At 56.6% G+C, this 12,922-nt stretch overlaps 1 protein-coding gene across 8 annotated transcripts in view; it reads right to left on the minus strand.

Annotated features, from left to right (window-relative positions):
• Positions 1–12,922, minus strand: part of DAB2IP (DAB2 interacting protein) — a 169,612-nt gene that overhangs the window by 94,987 nt on the left and 61,703 nt on the right. For 6 of the 8 annotated variants that reach the window (XM_014782113.2, XM_014782112.2, XM_004423391.3 and 3 more), the window contains exon 2: positions 9,305–9,408. In XM_014782113.2, the coding sequence (XP_014637599.2) occupies positions 9,305–9,340 (36 nt within the window). In that variant the 5' untranslated portion in view covers positions 9,341–9,408. Of the gene's footprint in view, positions 1–9,189; positions 9,283–9,304; positions 9,409–12,922 lie in introns of those variants that run through there. The other 2 variants (XM_087419166.1, XM_014782115.2) reach the window with 2 other exon arrangements.

The following is a 12,922-nucleotide window of genomic DNA, read 5'->3' on the forward strand; positions in this document are numbered from 1 at the left end:
GGGAATGAGCTCTGGATAGGGAAAGGGGGGGAACTGTGGGGAGAAGGATCAGCCTGTACAAAGGCATGGAGGCTGGGACAGGCCTGGGGGGCCTCAAATGCCGGCTGGGGAACTGGATCCCAGCCCCTGGGAGCCATCTCAGGCACTGGAGCAGGGCAGAAACAATCATGGCTCGTTTTAGACGTTCTTTGAGCAATTCCACAGGAAAACTTACTCATACCCATGCGGAGCCTTGTGTTGGAAACAGATGTCACTGCTGCCACCTCCAAAGAGGACCTCCTGGCTTTGGAAACAATTCCCACCAGAAGACTCAGATATAGTTATGTCTGCAGTCCAACCCAAATGCCACTTGATGCGACAGAGGCAATCGCTTCCTTTTTGTACCATGAGGGGGTGGGGAAGTGGAGGCATCTGAGTGCAGTCTCCTGGGCGGCCCCCCTGGAGAGGGGAGGGCCTGCAGGGGCCACAGGTTGGGGTGGGAAGAGGGGAGCAGTTCCCTCCTACCTCAGGGTGTCTGCTGCACAGACACCTTCTGGCCCGAGGGGGCCAGGCCAGCTGGAGGCAGGGGAAGGACAAGATGAGGCAGGGAGATGGGAGACGCAGGTTTAAATGCCAGCTCTGTCCCTGACTGGCTGTGTGACCTCAGACAATGCACCTCCCCTCTCTGGGCCTCAGTGTTCTCATGTATAAAACGGAGAGAATAACAACACTGGCTGGCAGAGACCGGGCTGCCTGCTGGGGCAGGCTCCGCGAGACCTTCAACATTCAGGCTCGTGAGCTGAGTGACCTTCAGCAAGTTCTTCACTCTCCAGCTGCCTTGGTTTTGTCACCTTGAAAAGGTGGGATTTGTGCTAACTCCTCTTGGGCTGCGAGGACTAAATGAGACGATACCTGGAGAGTGCTCAGCACAGGGCCTAACCCAGGGGACTGTGCAAAACAGGCTTTACGAGCCCTCATCGAACAGACAGCAAGGAGCTGGCAGACTCAGGATGTGAACCCAGGTCAGCGGGACTTCGCGTCCAAGCTCTGACCAGCATCCCGCCTCTCCCAGGACGCCTGCCTTGCTCCCTCTCAAAGCGGGTGGTGAGGATGGAACAAGACGCCTGTGAACCATCAAAGGATGACTGATGGTGTCCACTGGCCCAGCCTGGTGACCACAGCGCAGCGACACTGCCTGGCAGCCCACACGCTGGCTCCCTCTGCCTGTGCCCCTCCTCCTGCTGGAAGGCTGCCTCCGCCCCAGACCTCGCCCCCTCCAATGTCCCTGATGAGGGTCCCCTTTCAGAGTCCCCCAGCTCTCTGGTGAACCCAGGCCCAGTCAGCTCAGCCACCAGTGCCAGGCCCAGCTACCCACAGGCGCTCCCTGATAGAAGCTGTTCCCTCCAGCCAGCAGGGGCTCTGCGGCTTGTTTAGCAAGGCTGGCCCCTGGAACCCCCAGGCACACACACCCCGGGGACTTCAACTCTCCTCCGGGAGGAGCCACCCAGGCGTCCACTCGCTGCCCTCTGCTGCCCCCAACTGGTGGGAAATCGCCCTGCAGCGACACCTCCAGCTCCCTCCGTCTGTACTCAGCACCTGGGAACTTCATCTCCGGTCCCTTGGGCACCCCTTCACCCCCTCTCCACCTCCTGGTGCCAGGGCTGAGCCCTAGAAGCTCTGTCAGGGGCGACGTCGCTTTGGGGCAGCAGACGAGGGGCGGCAGAAAGGACGACCTGAGGCTCTGGGGAAGGTGTGGGGTAGGGGTGAGCCCCAGAAAGGGGAGAGAGTGTGAACACTGGCTGAATGCCCCCCTGTGCCAGGCAGTGAGCCCTCAGCCGCCCTGGGAGCGAGGGGCTCCCTTACAGATGGGGAAAGAGAGGCTCGGAGGTGGGCAACCTGCCTGAGCGATCCCACACACGGGAGCTGTGGGGCCAAGATTCAATCCTGCCCCATCCCAGGTAGACTTCTGGGAGGAGCCTGCACTGTATTCCCAGAACCCAGCGGGGTGATGAGAGGGAGAAAGGCCCCCAGATAGTAACCCACCTGCCAGTCACAGAGCCTGACACTCCACCGTGAGTGACTCAAACTTCCAATTGATAAGGCTCCTTCTGTGCAAGGAACCTGTACCACAGGGACTGGGGAGTCAGCCAGTGACACATCAGTGCTGCCCAGCAGGCTTAAGTGCAGCACTGGGGAAAGAGGGACGGCCTAGAGGGGCCTCTGGAGTACCACAGGGTGGAAAGCAGGGGGGAGGGTGCAGAAGCTGTCCGTGCTCCCTCCCTCTCCATCCTCCCCACCCAAGCTGTCCAGGCCAACCTGGCACCTCCTGAGATGAGGCGGGAGGCTCCAGGGCTCTTGAAGTGGGTTCTTTTCTCCACTCCTGCCCTCAGGGACCCCCACAAGGGCATTCTAAGCCCAGACGTTGGGGGGCAGGAATGGGCTCCTGACAAGCTACTTGAGAAAAGCAGTTTGCTTGTTCCCCCCAATGCTTGTCCCCGACCCCGGTCCTGGTCTCTGCCCACTGAAGGAGCTGCAGACTCTCCCAGCCTGGTCAAGTACATATGCTGCTCTAAAGGGCACACTGCAGTCTAGGTCTGCTCTGGCCTGCTCTGGCCCACCTCACCTCCCTCTCTGGGGACCCCATACTCCTGTTAATACAGCCTCAGATCCCACTTGCTCTGTGTGCTGCCATGGGTCTCCTGTCCCTCACGTTCCAGCCACTTCCTCACACTTCAGCCCCTCAAACTGCTCCCAGTTCCTGCTACCACATGCTCATGCTGTCTCCCATCTCCTGGCCTTTGCAGGGGCTGTCCTGGCTGCCTGGAATATCCTTTCCCCTCACCTGCCTGGCAATTACTTCGTCAAGCCCCAGCTGAACCCTCTGTATTTCTGCAGGTAGCACCAACGTTTTAATCCTATTTGTGTCAGTGACCCAGACAGGCCCTGACACATAGTTGGTGCTGATTAAAAATTTATTAAAAGAAAGACAAAAGGAAGGCAGAGAAGAGAGGGAGGAAAGTAAGTCAGTTCACACCCGCAGAAGGACTGCCAGACCAGAGCCTGATGCCCACCTCTGCCACTCGCCAGCTGTGCGACTGGGCCCATCCCTTCTCCTCCCGAGCCTTGTTCTCCTAATCTGTAAAATGGAGCTAATGAAACCACGTTCCTGTTTATCGATGGAGCAGGCAGCGTCCCGACCCTACCCAATCCCACAGCCACCCTCAGTCCTGGGCCCCGGATGCTGGCCTGGCCTCGGATTCAGGAGGCTCCAAATAGCCCCCGGCCCCACCCTCCTGGCCGCCGGGGCCAGCTCCTGGCCTGGGTTGCCTGTAACCACGTTCCCATCACTCCATTCCTATTGCAGGAAAGGGCCTCTCCCCACGGAAGGCAGACACAGACCCAAATGATAGTAATCTTCCTTTTGGGTTTGAGCAGTTTAATGACAATTAGGCTCCACGAAAGGTTGGGGTGGAGGGGGCTGAGGGTTCGGGGCTGCTCTCTCGGCCAACCCTCTCGTCTGCAGAACATTTCAAGATTCTGGGTTAGGAGACGCCAGCTCACACAGCTCAAAGGAGCAAGGCACGTCGGCCTCACGGCAAATTCCTGGTATGTGAGGAGGAAACTGGGGCGCCCACCCATGGGACCCCAATCCGGGTCCCAGCACTCCTGCACGGCTGACATCCCTCTACTGGTTTGTGGGCCCCAGACGTAGATGTGTCCCGTGTAGAGGTGCCTCTGAGACAGGCCGGAAGCAGCCTGGAGTGGCAGAGGGAGCCCTGGCAGGGATTCCTGAGGCTCTGGGACTCCGTTTCCCCATCTATGCAGTAACAGAGCTGGCTCATCTGATCTGCGTGCCTGACCAACTTCTCTGTCACCACCCAATGCCCACCTGGAGTTGCCTAAGCTGAGGAGGGGCACTAATGAGGGCAGAGAGGCAGACCCTGCAGGGAGCAGAGAATGCCACTCTCCTGCCCCTCAAGTTGCCCCCTCCTCCAGGCAGCCTGCAGCCCTCACTGTGGGTCGATCTGCAGTTGGTGCTGAGACTCAGTTGCCAGAAGGTGGCAGTGTGCTGATAAGCAGGACGAGCCATCAGGGGCCTCCAAGGGCAGCTGGACCTACGAATGCCCATTCCCTTCAGCTGTCTGCCCCCAGGAAACATGATGGAGGCGGGCAGAAGGCCTCAGCTGTAGGGAAGAGAGGGCAGGAAGAAGCAAGGCGTGAGGCGTATTAGACAAGGGAATGGAGAGACTAAGGCTCAATTCCAGGCTCTGCCCCAGGTGCGCTGTGTGACCTCGGGAAAGGACCCTTCCCTCTCTGAGCCTCAGTCTCTCCTCTGTACCGGGAAGGGTTGGTCCAGATAATTTCCAACAGCCTTTCCACAGTGGTGTTGAGGGGGGTCACACACAGGCCTGCGGGTTTGTGTTCACGTACCTGTTTCTGTGTGAGAGAAAGATAAACAGCTGATATATGGGGAGGGTGCAGGGAAGCTGCAGGAGTGGGAAGAGGGGTGAGCAGCTGGGAAACCCAAAGTCTGCATCCCAAAGATCTCCTGCTGGCTCTACTCTTACCCGTCATCCCCTGGGACTCCTGTGTCCTACAAGGGGAAGTCCAAAGGCTTCACCCACTCACTTTTCTCTCCAGGGTCTTCTCCTTCATGCCTCCAACTCATCCAACACTCTAATCACACAGGGCCATAGGTTAGTTCCTTTTCAGTTAGATCCCCCTCTAACTGGAATATTCTTCTTCCTTTATTCCTGAAAAACTCCTACACATCCTTCAAAGCCCAACCCCAAAGATCCCTCCTCTAAGAATTCTTCCCTACCCTCACCAGCCAGAGCTAACGGCCCTTTGTTCTGGGTTCTCACAGCACTCCAGGCACAGCTTCATCACAGCTTCAGGACCACCTAGGGTGTGCACAGTTGAGCATCCAGTAAAAGTGGGTGGTTGAAGGAAACCGAGACCCGCTCCTAGAAGCATCTGTAATCAACTGGGTACTAAGTTTATCTGCAGCTTCCGCCAGCCCCCTGAGCTTTCCCCTCCCTGACACTTCTCCTTCTTCATCTCGCAAAAAATAGCCCTGAGACCTAATTTCAGCCAAACCTTCAAACATGACTCTCCACTTTCAACTTCCCGAGGAGGAATCAATTGGCTGTCAAGTTTCCCAAAGCCTCTGCCACCTCCCACACCCCAGGCCCCGCCAGCTTTCCTCAAGGTCGATGGGAGGGGGCGGGGACAGAGGAAGGAGGGAAGTTGGGTCTGGGGAAGGTGGCAGGCTGAGGGGACTCATGGGGGGACCAGTACAGTCACCATCTCCTTACCCCCCAAAGCAAACCGTGAATTCCTCTAACATGGGTGGCAGGCGAGAGGGGCAGCATACTGCTGCTGCTGAGGGTCCCTGGGCTTTGGGAGGCGGGGTGGGCACACGCAGAGCCCCTGGACCCACTCCACAGTCTGTGCAGACCCAGGGCTCTCCCTCTGCCCCTCACCCCACCCCAGGATTCCCTACAGGTGCAGAGAAGACAGACCTGGTTTGAATCTTGGCCTCACCATCTCTTCGGAAGCAGAATGCTGAAGGGCAGAGATGGGCAGGTGGTCACCAGCTCCCAGCTCCCTTCCCCATCCTACCCTCATCCAGGGGCCCCCACAGCTCTCAGGGCATGCATCAGCCTGCTGGCACCGTGTGGCCCTGGGGACCCACTCCCCCACCCCCAAATCCCCCTGTAGGTAGACGGAAGTTGTACCAGGTGGGCAAAAGGTTGCATATCTGGCCCAAGTCCCAGGCTCAGCCCCAGCTCTGCTGACTTCACAACTTATTCGTAGTTACTGCATCAAAACATTTAAGCGCCTACTGCATGCTCAAACCACATCCTGCCTTACCAAGTCCACTCCCTTCATTTTACAGAATGGTAAACTGAGGCTCTCTCAGGGACACATGGTCTCCAAGAGGCAGAGGTGGGACCAGCACCAAGCCCCTGATGCCCTGTGGGGTAAGGGCCACCCAAGTGGGTGCCAACAGCCCAGACTCAGAAGTGCTCACCACCAAGGTGGTGACCTTGGACAAGTCCAGCCCCTCCTGGGCCTCAGTTTTCACAGAGGAGGTGGAGAGAACGAGTCCTATAGACCCCGACACGCCGATTCTCCATGAGACTGCATCACTGCAAAGGGGCACGCCTGTGAGAGGTAGTGACATTCTGTCACAGAGTTTGAAATGGCAGTGAAGACGGCAGTTACTCAAGTATACCCCATGGTGTCTCGCCGCCTCCCCCAGGCAAACCCATGTTCCCCGGGTTCCCTCGGGGGGCTACACAGCGCAGCAGTCAGCCAAGCACTGGAGGGTGTGGCTTGCAGGAGCGCGTGTGAGCAAGTGTGAGTTCGGGCTGATGGGGGACAGGGTGTGCTTCTGGTCCTGCACAGGGCCTATGAGCAAGTCCGTCCTCAAGGCCCAGGCCAGGTGCCCCTGTGACCTTCCCCCAGACACCTTGCCCTCTGCCCTCCACCCCAACCCTCCCCAGATCTTAACTGCTCTGGAGCCAAAGAGGGAAACAGAATTCAGATGATAAAGGTGGATCTCACCTATTAAACATCTACAGAGTCAGACCTGGGCTGGGACGTCCACACGAAGGTCCACCACACTCCTTCAAGGAAAGGTGGTCATTCCACGCTTTACTGACCAGGGCACAAGGCTCAGAGAGGCTGAGTGACTAACAAGGTCACACAGGTCACAGAAGAGCCGGGATTTGAACCCAAATCCCCAGCTCCGAGCCCTCCAGTCCCCCCCAGCTCCGAGCAGCAGCCCAGGAGAGAAAGTCCACTCACACCCCATTCTTTAACTGCCACACAGGAAAGGACCAAGGTGCCCGGGGAAGGACACAAAACGTAAATGTCTGACAGTCCTGGCATCCATGCCTGGCTCTATCACTCAGGAGCTGTGTGACACCGGGCAAACGACTTCACCTCTCTGAGTCTCAGTTCCCTCATCTGTGAAATGGGGATACTCATGGTACCTCCCAGCAGGGTTGCTGTGAGAATTGAGTCAAATGATGACTGAACACACTTCCCATCCTGCAGACCCCAATCGGGTGGGCGGGACTGTGAGTCCTGGGTGCCTGGCGGCTCAGAAGGCTGGCTCTGGCTCTGATCCCAGGGAGTTTCCACACCAGGAAACAGTGAAGATGCCACCGCAGGAAAAACACCAAGCCTAGCTGGCAATTAAGGAGCTACAAATTACAGCAACTTCAAGGTGTGATGATACACCTATTAGAACAGGAAAAAAAAGGGAAATGGGTAAAGAGCAATGCTGACGGGGTTCTAGGAGGGTGTGGGGGTGACGGGTTCTCCTCACCGCCAAAGGAAGTGCAGGCTCGCACTCGGAAATCAGAGATATGGCTCCACCACTTATCAGCAGCTGGAGCTTGGGTGAGTGACTTCACCTCTCTGAGCCTCAGTTTCCTCATCTGTAAAACGGGGTGATCGAAGCATCAGCTTCAGGGTTATCTCCAGGATAAAAAGAGATCACGTGAGCACCGTGCCTGGCACATAGTGGGGCTCCATCAGTGGAGGCAGCTCAGCCCCGCTGCCATGGCCCCGGAGGTCCAGGGAGGGCAGCACTTGGCCCTTTCTCCCAGGGACCCAGGCCATACCCAGGGTAGTGACCCTGAATCCTCTCTCAGCACAGCCTTCCCTTTCCTCCTCGCTGCCTGGAGGCTGATCCAGAGCCTGGGGCTCAGACCCACCACTCGGGGGAGCTTGTTAAAAATGCAGATATCCAGGCCCTGCCCCTGGCCCACTGCACTGAAATCTTGAGGGGGCCCAAGAATCTACTTTGAAAGCATTTCTATGACATACAGACAGTTGGGAGAATCAGTGGCCCTGGGGCAAGTCCCATCCCCTTAGCCTGGGACTCAAGGCCCCACCTGATCCAGAGTCAGCCCAGTTTCCCAGCCTCACCTCCTACCCTTTCCTCCAGAGCCCTCACCTCCAGCCCCACCAAGCATTTCACCATTCCACAAATACATCAATTCCTAGCTTGCATCTATGGCTTTGCAACTGCTGTTCCCCCTACCTGGAACTGCCTCTCTCACTGTCTCTGCCCCTTCAATTTCTACTGACCCTTTAAGACCCAGCTCAAAAGTCAGCTCCCAGGGGACACCTCTCCCAACCCACCGGGAACAGTTAGTCACTCCTAGCTCACCTGGAACCCCTGTATCACACAGTACAGTGACGGCCAGGCCTGTGCCCTCTCTGTTCCCTCCACCCAAAACCCTCTTTCCCCTGCTCCCCACAGGGCTGGCTCCTCATCCCTTGGGCCTCAGCTCAAATATCACCTCCCGACCACACCACCTCAAGGAAGCCCTCCCGGTTTTCCCTATCACAGCAGCCTGCTTTTCTCCTTCACAGCACGTAGCTCCGACACGAGAACGTGAGCTCATAAGGTCAGGGGCTTTCTCTACCTGGTGTTCTGTTGGCCAGCTCCTCCCACTCAGCCCCAGTCCCAAGAATGGTGCCTGGCACACAGCGAGCAAGCCATAAAAACTGCTGAATGAATGAATGGATGAACTAACGATGAAACATCCATCACCCCTACAGACCGTGAGCGCTGGGGAGAAGAGAATGTGTCCACTTCTTCTCCATGTCTACTTCTCCGAGTCTCCGGTGGCTGGCAGAGCATGAACAGAGGGGCACACGGTAACGTGCAAAAAAGGACACAAAACTGTGCGTACGCGGCAAGGATGGGGGGACACAGAGGGGACAGAGAGTCAGACGTTAAGGGTCACTGAGTTCTGTTTCTGCAAAGTAGTTTAGGTTTGCAATAAAAAAGCGCACGCTGGTGGGACCCCTAAAATCAACAGCTAAGATATATATACTGTGTTTTGTCGATTCTAAGACGTCATCAATTACAAGATACAGCACTATTTTATGCGTCACCAAGAAAGAAAAAACACAGCAATTAAATTATGACACACCAAGGACTGTAACACGAGAGATATTAAAACGTGGAAACAAAAACTGTGCATCTTAAGAGTGGAGGAAGCGTGGGGTGTGTGCACCTAATGTTAGCCTCTCTCCTCCCAGGCCAGCTCGGCTCTGGGCCCCCCGGCTGCAGGGCTGTCTGTCCTCTGCCTGCCCACCCCCTCGTAGGATGGGACCCCCGTGTGGCCCCCAGGGGCGGGGCTGAGCCACAGAGAGGGGAGCAGCTGAGCGATCGGATACCTAAAACAAGGGAGGCTGGATGCTCTCCCGGTCCATGAGGCTCCAGGAAGGGGGGCCGTGGGGTCGCAGAGCAGCACCCCGGGCCAGGTGGCGATGGTGACGCAGAGATAGTTACCGTGACCCGGAACGGTGTAGCAGCCGAGGGCTCCATGCTGGGGCTCTTCTCCGACAGGCTGCCGGGCAGGCTGCGCCGGGAGCCCGGCCTTTCTTGGGGCGACTCTGTCAACAGAGAGAAAGAGAGAGTGAGCACGAGCAATCGTGACTGGTTGGTCAGACCCTCCTGTCATCCCCGTCCTGGCCAGGACGACAACTGGTCCCCATAAAATAGAACAGCCACCATAGAAAAGAGTTGGGTGGTTCTCCAAAGAGTTAAAGACAGAATTACTACATGACCCGCAATTCCACTCCTAGGAATATACTCCAGAGAACTGAAAACACAGACACAGACGAATACTTGTATGCAAATGTTCATAGCAGCGTTATTCACACCGGCCTAAAGGAAGAGGCAACCCAAGTGTCCATCAACAGATGACTAGAGAGACAGTGTGGGATATCCACACAGTGGAATGTTGTTCCATCAAAAAAAGCAATGAAAGTTCTGATACACGCTTCAGTGTGAACGAACCTTGAAAACATGCTGGGTGACATAAGCCAGACACAAAAGGACAAATATTGTATGAATGCAAATATATGAAATGCCTAGAATAGGCAAATTCCTAGCGAAAGAAAGATTAGAGATTGCCAGGGGCTGGGGGTGGGAGGAATGGGGAGTTATTGCTTAACGGTACAGAGTTTCTATTTGGAGTGCTGGAGAAGATTTAAAAATGAAAAGTGGTGATGGTTGCACAACATTGTAAATGTACTTAATGCCACTGAATTGTTCATTTAAAAAGGATTAAAATGGTAAATCTTATGTAATATATATATTTACCACAATTTTGTTTTTAAAAAGATCACCCAAAACCCGCACTTCAAACCATACATCTTGTGACATAATGAGCTCCCTGTTGCTGGAGGTATACAAGCAGTCCCTTCGAACATGAGAATCGGTGATCTCTGGCTTCCAATTCGGACTTCCTTTTCCAGAGGCTTTAAACTTGAGAGAAGTGCAAGGGCCTGGCAGGTTACAGAGCCAGCTACTCGACTCCAGCTGGTTTTTTCAGAGTAGCAATGGGGGACCCAGCGCAGCCATAGCTTCCCACAGTTCCAGAGAAGCTGGAAATCTGGGTGTTCTTAAATATGAAATATTCTGATTTTTAACTGGTGACAGTTCATTCAAAACTTTTAGCCACAGCCTGAGCATGCCTGTTTAAAACCTCCCAAGTCAGTCCAACCTGGCCGCTGTCCTCGCTGGTCCCCCCACACCATGCTTGGCACTGGCTGCCTCTTTTCCACGGCTCCGGCTGTGGCCCCCCATGAGGACTCCCTTCCTGATCCTTCTGGCCTGACCCACCCCGCAGGCGCTGCAGGAGACCCTTGGTAACCCTCCGCGCCCCCAGCTCTCGGCCGCCTTCTGGCTCCTATAGCAACAGCCAGGCCTGAGTCTCTCCATCAACACTCTCACTTTGCACACAGCGCGTGTGTGTGTGTGTGTGTGTGTGTGTGTGTGTGTGTGTCCCGTGCTTGACTGCGGAACTCCTAACGCCCACGCCTAAGCCAGCTGCATCTCCATGTCCCCAGTGCCCTGCATGAAGCCTGGTGCGTGGGGGGCGCTTGGGAAAAACCTGTTGACTCGCGAGGAAGGAAAAGGAGAGGGCGGAGATTTCCCTGGTACACGGGAACACCCACAGGTGCAGAGTCAGAGGCGCACGCCCAGCAAACACAGGCACATGTTCACATCTATGCAGACACTCCAACAGGGACGTGCTCAGACCCACCCCCAGGTACACGTCCAGGTGTGGACGCGTGGACGTGTGCACAGACCCAGGACAGATGCAGCCGGATTGGACAGGGGTCCTCAGAAGTGTGAGCCCCTCACCACACCAGGACAGGCTCCATGCTGAACCCTGGCCAATGACCAAGCAGGCAAAGCCACCCTGGGCCTGGGGGAGGTGGGCCGCCTGTGGGGACGGGTGGGGCAGAGGTTGACACCAGGTCTGGACGTGGACTAGCCAGCTCCGGGCCACCTCCTCCAGAGGCTTCCTCCCCACCGCTCCTCCTCAGCCGGGTGACTGCCATCTCTTAGGGCCTCGCTGATGTCCTCGTGGTGCTGTATTCACACCTTCCTCACGCCTCCTCCACGGTCTCTGCTGGTCACACTCCAGGGGACACCCACTCTTTCGGGAGGTTCCCCTAGGAAATCTCCTCCCCTGCTCCCCAGTCTGCCTTCACCTCTCCCCCCACCCCCGTCACCTCCACCTGGGGGTCCACCAGAACCACTGTGTCCTACCCATGTGTGAGGCACTGTGCTCAGCCTCCAGAAGCCTCACAGGATCTACCTTCCCTCCCCCGATACACACACACACGCGCGCGCACACACACACACACCTGGCCACAGCTTCACCACCCTTCCTGGGCGGGCGGGCCACCCTGGCTCTAGACAGGAGACACACAGAGTCACCTGGTAGGACACAGGGAGCCCAGGGAGGTGGCCTCTCCTCTGAGACCAAGACTGATGTTCCCCACGGCCTGCGAGAATACTGCCTCGTGACCCCTGGGTCTGAGCCAGGAGGCTCTCAGGGGTTGTTTGCTCCAATCACCCATTTCACAGATGAGGAAGCCAAGACCAGAAGAAGGGAACCTGTCCATTAGCCCCTAACTCAATAGGTATAAAGCAAAGACCCTCTCAGGTGTTCCCAAAATGGCCTTAAACTTCACTTCAGATGCCCTGGCCACAATCCATCTAGGTGAGAAGGTAGAAACACAGCGAGGAGGCTGCAGGGCAGGAGGGGACAGGGGTCCACTCTCCCTCCTGCACAGAGCGGCCAGCTCTTCTTCCTGACTTCTCGAGCACTAAGCCTATGCCCAGGGCAGGGCCCTGGAGTCCAGAGGAAACTGAAGGGGAACCCTGGTGCCTTTCCAGGCAGCTTCTGCTTGGCCCCAGTTCCATTCTCCATCCTTCTCCACCCTGCCTTCTGCTCCAGGGGGCTGACCCATGTAGACTGTACCAACGGAGCTTCTGGGCCCTCCAGCTTCCATAGGGTTTAGCCATTGGGAAGCCCTGGCGGGAGATCAGGGGAGGGGGGAGAGCCTGGGCTGGCTGCCTCCCTCCACTGATGTCCCAGCTACTATCAGGATGACCCTGTCTCCTGGGCTCTTGCCTCCAGTCACCACACTTTCCTCCCCTCCTTAGGGCCTTGGTGGATCAGCCCTGGCTGTTACTAACTCTGGGTCCTGCCCTCCTCTTCATGGTTCCCACACCCGCCCACACCTCAAATCATCCTAGTGTAAGTGCCATCTGCCTCCTGCTGGACCCCAACTGACCCACCAGGCAGGATCTCAGCTGCCTGAGAACCAGCCCCCACTCATGGACCAGAGGGGACCTCCTTTACATACGGAAGGGAAACCAGGCCCTGAGAGCAGCAGTGACATGCTTGTGGTCACACCGGGTATCAGAGCAGAGTGTGGCCCAGGCCAGGCTCTCACCAGATCTGACACGCCAAACCGCTTCCCCACACCAGCCTCACACTCTAAACACTAACCTAAATACTAACCTCATGGATCGCTGGGTTCCCACCAGCATTTCTCTACCTTTTATTCATCATCCTTCCCCCTAAGGAGTCTTTTTAAACAC

This window comes from Ceratotherium simum, chromosome 29 (genome assembly GCF_057802395.1).
Source record: "Ceratotherium simum simum isolate JZ-2026a chromosome 29, ASM5780239v1, whole genome shotgun sequence".
Classification (NCBI taxonomy): Eukaryota; Metazoa; Chordata; class Mammalia; order Perissodactyla; family Rhinocerotidae; genus Ceratotherium; species Ceratotherium simum.